A 4,586-nucleotide genomic window follows, 5' to 3' on the forward strand; every position below is an offset into this window, starting at 1 on the left:
GGTGGTGTGGAGGGGGGGGGGGGGGGGAGGAGGAACTGCTCTGTCCTTTGATTTATAGTTGTAAATTTGGGAATGAAATCTTGGCCAGAAAAAAATGTCAGGTATTATGTAGCCTGGATTTCATGATAGATGTCCCAGTGGAGGACACATGATAATAACACATTTTCTAGAAAAACTGCCAATTGCTGCTCACAGGATTGCCCTCCAGTATCAAAGCACCACTCCACTAGCAACACCAGACTATCTCAGCCATCTTCAGAGCAGGCCCAGGGAGCCTGGTTTAAGGGTGGTTAAAATGCAACCAGCCCACAAAACTACCATTTCTGGGAAATAGTACAGAAGGTGAAGTCTGCTACCCGAGACCTATTTGCTGGCATCCTGACCCCAGAGCCACTCATGCAGGACACTTTCCCACTCAGAGTCAGGTACGCTGCAGCAGTATATTGTGACACCTGCAAATGTAGGTACTGGGGAGAGCAGCACTTGTTGTGATTATGATTTTGATCACTGACTGCCTTCTGCACTGGGTCTCTGTGAGATGGCTGTGTGCTTTACAACAATCCCACATACTGTACAGGATGTACCATACCCATTTAGTAAAATATTTTGTATTTCCACAGTACCATTTCATAATGTATTTTGTGTTACCATGTGTATTTTGTGAGCCATAGATCTTACTATATTGCAGTGTCACCATTTTCTGACTTAAATGGCTAACAAATGCTGTCTGAGATAGAGTTGTACATATATAAATTGACAAATACAGAGCAAAATCCTGCTCTCAGAGCTGCACTCTGCATTTATTCTGTCCACAGGGCTTGGAGGGCATTTTTAACGTAACTTTTAAGTTCTGCGCTTAGCTAAAAACCGTAAGATGGACAAGAAATACTGGGTCAGCTTCTCCTGTCACACTAATACAAATTAGAAATAATTTCAGTGGAATAATAGAGATACACAAGCAAAGTATCAGTCAAACTTAGTATTTATTTCAAGAGGAGAATCAGATTATACAATCAAGAGCAATATTTCCACCAGGTCTATTAACCTGTACACCAGACCCACTATGACATAAGTAATGAACTACGTAGTGTACCTGCTCAAATACACACATGCATCATTGTTTCTTCCTAAACAACAATTGTGCTACACTGTGTATTGATATTATTCCACAGAGAATCTCCCAGGAGATGAACTGGTAGAAGTGGAGATGTTTGAAGAAGGGTATGGGTCCCAGAGGTTTGAATACCATGAAATCTCAAGCAATGCTTGTTCTGCTTTGTTTTGCTTAGTTTTGGTACAAAGAGAAAGGTAATCAGGTTTGTTACAGGACTAGTGTAATCAAATAGAGAAGGATGACAGGTTAACTGTGCACATCTCATAGAATTCATTTTAGCTTTTATCCTTCTTAAATATTTGTATCACATGAGTACTTGACTATTTGCAGCAACCATCTACTTGCTAAGGAAAAAAGCCAAATCCCTCAGGGTGGTACCCTTCTTTCACTGCGCTGAATTAAATGCTAGGAAAGTATTCACCTATGTACACTCATTAAGTCCTTTGTGTCATGGTATAATCCCTTTCATGAAGGTGAATAACGCAGAAGGGCATTACTATCCACACCCACAAAGTCTGAGAATACAAGGAAATGGACTGAATTAGTTCATGTGAATCTCCATGCTGTTGCAAGTACTTCATTTAATGTCAGCTTGGATATCTCTATACTGCAACCATAAGCAAACTACACACATAATTAGAAGAAGGAGAAAGTAAAGAAGAAACGATATTTGAAATGCAGGTGGTTGTAAAGGATGTCCAAAATTTCTTATAGTCTGTGAAGAAATCAAAGCCTCTTCAACAATTCCTAGATAGCAAAATGCTGTAAAAAATACTATGGATTACAAAACTGATAAATTCTTCCCAACATCCTGCAGCCTGAAACTGCTCTTTATAGATACTTTAAAAGTAATCAAAAGATAGAGAAGAGAATCCACCAATTTATTTGTTTCAAATGCTCTCTAAAAAGCCTCATTCAAAAGAAAAGGGTCATCTCCCAGTGGCTTGGACAAGGACCAAGGAGAACGAACTAAATAGTAGATTACATTGGCACTTACTGGTCTGTACAGAAAATAAGCATTGCCAAGCACAAACTTTGACAGTCCTAAATTATTAGACAATGTTATTTTGATTAACCTCTGCAGATAATCCTGATGCCACAAATATGTTCACTTAAATACATGCCACTTACATTCCATTCATATCCTCCGATGGCAATTCCTCCAGCTGCTGCTGTTCCTGCTATTCCCACAAAATGTCCGCTGCCAATGTTACTGGCAAACAGAGAAGCACCAATCTGGAAACAGAAAAAAACAATATTTGGCTCTTAGGTCCTGTTCATGGTAACTTGAAAAAAATCAAGTATTTTGAACTCCTGCTTATCTATCATGAGATGGTGATGATTGACAACCAAGTTCTTGGACAACTTTCAAGACTCCTTCTTATTGTTGCCCCTCAAACCAGAAACTCCAGCCACCATATCTACAACAATGAGAAAAAGAATAGGATGTTGCATAGACGATGTTCTTCCAGTCGGTCAAACTGTTTATTACACCAATATGGATTTTAAAGTATTTGTGTAACTTGACTAACTGACATTTGGGTGATACCCAAACAATTAGGGAAGAAGACTGCAATCTGTCTTGCTCAAGGAGGAAGCGGTAAGTGCATACCCACTAGTCACACTGGCACTCCCTATTTCATATTCCAGAGTCTGTGGAACTAAATGTATCATTGGTGAGAGTTGTACAGACTTTGTACTTGGTTCACTTTTAGTCAAAAGATACTCGATTACTCAGTTAAATTCAGAAAGCTACATGGCAGAAATATCTGTTGATAAAGTGCTTCTGAAAGATACAAAAAATAGTAAATCAAGGAGTTATATTTAAGAAGTGCTGGATTTCTCAGACACCCTGATAGTGCACTGATCACACAAACAGAACAGTGGGTAGAACATAGGAATTGATGAACAGGGCGAGATTAAAAAAAAAAAAGGAAGTTTTACATTAGATTACAGACAGGCAGGAGCCGTTCATAGAAGAGACATCGTGCCAAAAGATCTAATTCTTTATTAAATAGCTCAGACAATAAAAAAGATTCAAGCATGAAAAAGAGGTGGGATTGGAGAGGAGTCCTAAAATGTATATAAAGGGAATAGTTACAAATTTCCAGGTCTCCAGTCACTGCAGTGAGTTCTTTGAGTGGCAGTAAAAATTAAGTCAATCTTTCTGAGAGCACAGGCATGATTGCCTGAGATTCGGGAGGATAAAAGGGATTTCATCATAGAAATCCACCTCTGAAGATCAGATTTATTCTATAGAGCTGTGCCATAGCCAGGAATAGCAACTATGCTCTTTAATTCACAATCCTGATCTCTAATCACAAAATAGATTTTCCTCCCCCATTTTTCATATGCAACATACAAATAAAATTCATCAGAGGGTTCCACTCTTTTGTTTCAAGCCTACTTTTTTCTCCTTCCCTCATTTCTCCTGAGGGAATCCTCCCTGATTTCTTCTAGTCTTTTTGCAGACAAACTGTTCTTTTGCTGTGTCAGGAAATTTATGTCTCTAAGTTCACTCAGTTCTGGATTTTATTTTATTTTTTTACATACTTCTAGAAGTCAGTTATGCCCTACAGAAATGTAACCAGTTTGTCAGATGACAGATATTTCTACAGGAATGATAAGTGTTGCAACAAGCATTAGCACATAAGACAGAGAGATCACTGGTAATAAAACTTTTTCTTCTAACCTCTTTGTGACAGCAACAGTGTTTCCCAGCAATGATTGTGAAGAAACAAATAACATTTATACCAACCATCAGCACTGTTGTCCAGTGCTTTCCCTAGAAATGAATAATTAAACTTAAATCTAGGTTACTAGAAATGCAATCACCAGAAAAGATTAGCCACATTAATCTCTGATTTTATTTAATGTGTTCCCTCTCCTGTTTCAAAAGCTTAAAATGTACTGCAAGCAGACCCAAGTAACAAAAGCAGCTAATGAAGAACTTTAAGAACTGACAGCTGTACGAAGCTTCGGCTCAGTGCCTGAAACCCCAGGATGTGTTGTAGCATTCATTGACAATGCTGTGTTCCCAACTTTACCCAGAGTACAACTGTACTGAAAGAAAAATACAAAATAAAATAAAAAACAATGCAAAATTACCAACATATTTGGGGCCAGCGCAAGGACAAAACAATGTGAATGCAGATACTGCCTTCACTTTCTAAATTTTCTTTTCTGAATTTGGGAACACCCAGTGCAGCAGAACTGCAAGATCAACACATACTAATAATGGATGCAATTTTTAGAAAATGTTTTTTTATTGTTATGTGTACATGGAAAGGTATAACATGGCTTCATAGCTAGGAAAATGCATATCACCCTTAGAACTGCAACGTGGTTAAAGCAAGAGGAGTATTTATCAAATATGCTCTGTGCCCTGTCAGCTGCTGGTGCCAGAGGGGAAAGAGAAATTTCCAGTCTGGCACAGCAGCACTTTAGGGATGAGGGAAGAAGGCAGATGGGC

The 4,586-nt window shown here is 38.6% G+C and overlaps 1 protein-coding gene across 3 annotated transcripts in view; it reads right to left on the reverse strand.

The window, feature by feature from the left end:
- Nucleotides 1-4,586, reverse strand: part of SLC5A1 (solute carrier family 5 (sodium/glucose cotransporter), member 1) — a 26,297-nt gene that overhangs the window by 14,180 nt on the left and 7,531 nt on the right. For all 3 annotated transcript variants that reach the window (XM_009888565.1, XM_009888564.1, XM_009888563.1), the window contains exon 3: nucleotides 2,246-2,350. In XM_009888565.1, coding sequence (XP_009886867.1) covers nucleotides 2,246-2,350 — 105 coding nt within the window. The remainder of the gene's footprint in view (nucleotides 1-2,245; nucleotides 2,351-4,586) is intronic.

This window comes from Charadrius vociferus, unplaced genomic scaffold (genome assembly GCF_000708025.1).
Source record: "Charadrius vociferus isolate BGI_N301 unplaced genomic scaffold, ASM70802v2 scaffold917, whole genome shotgun sequence".
NCBI lineage: Eukaryota > Metazoa > Chordata > Aves > Charadriiformes > Charadriidae > Charadrius > Charadrius vociferus.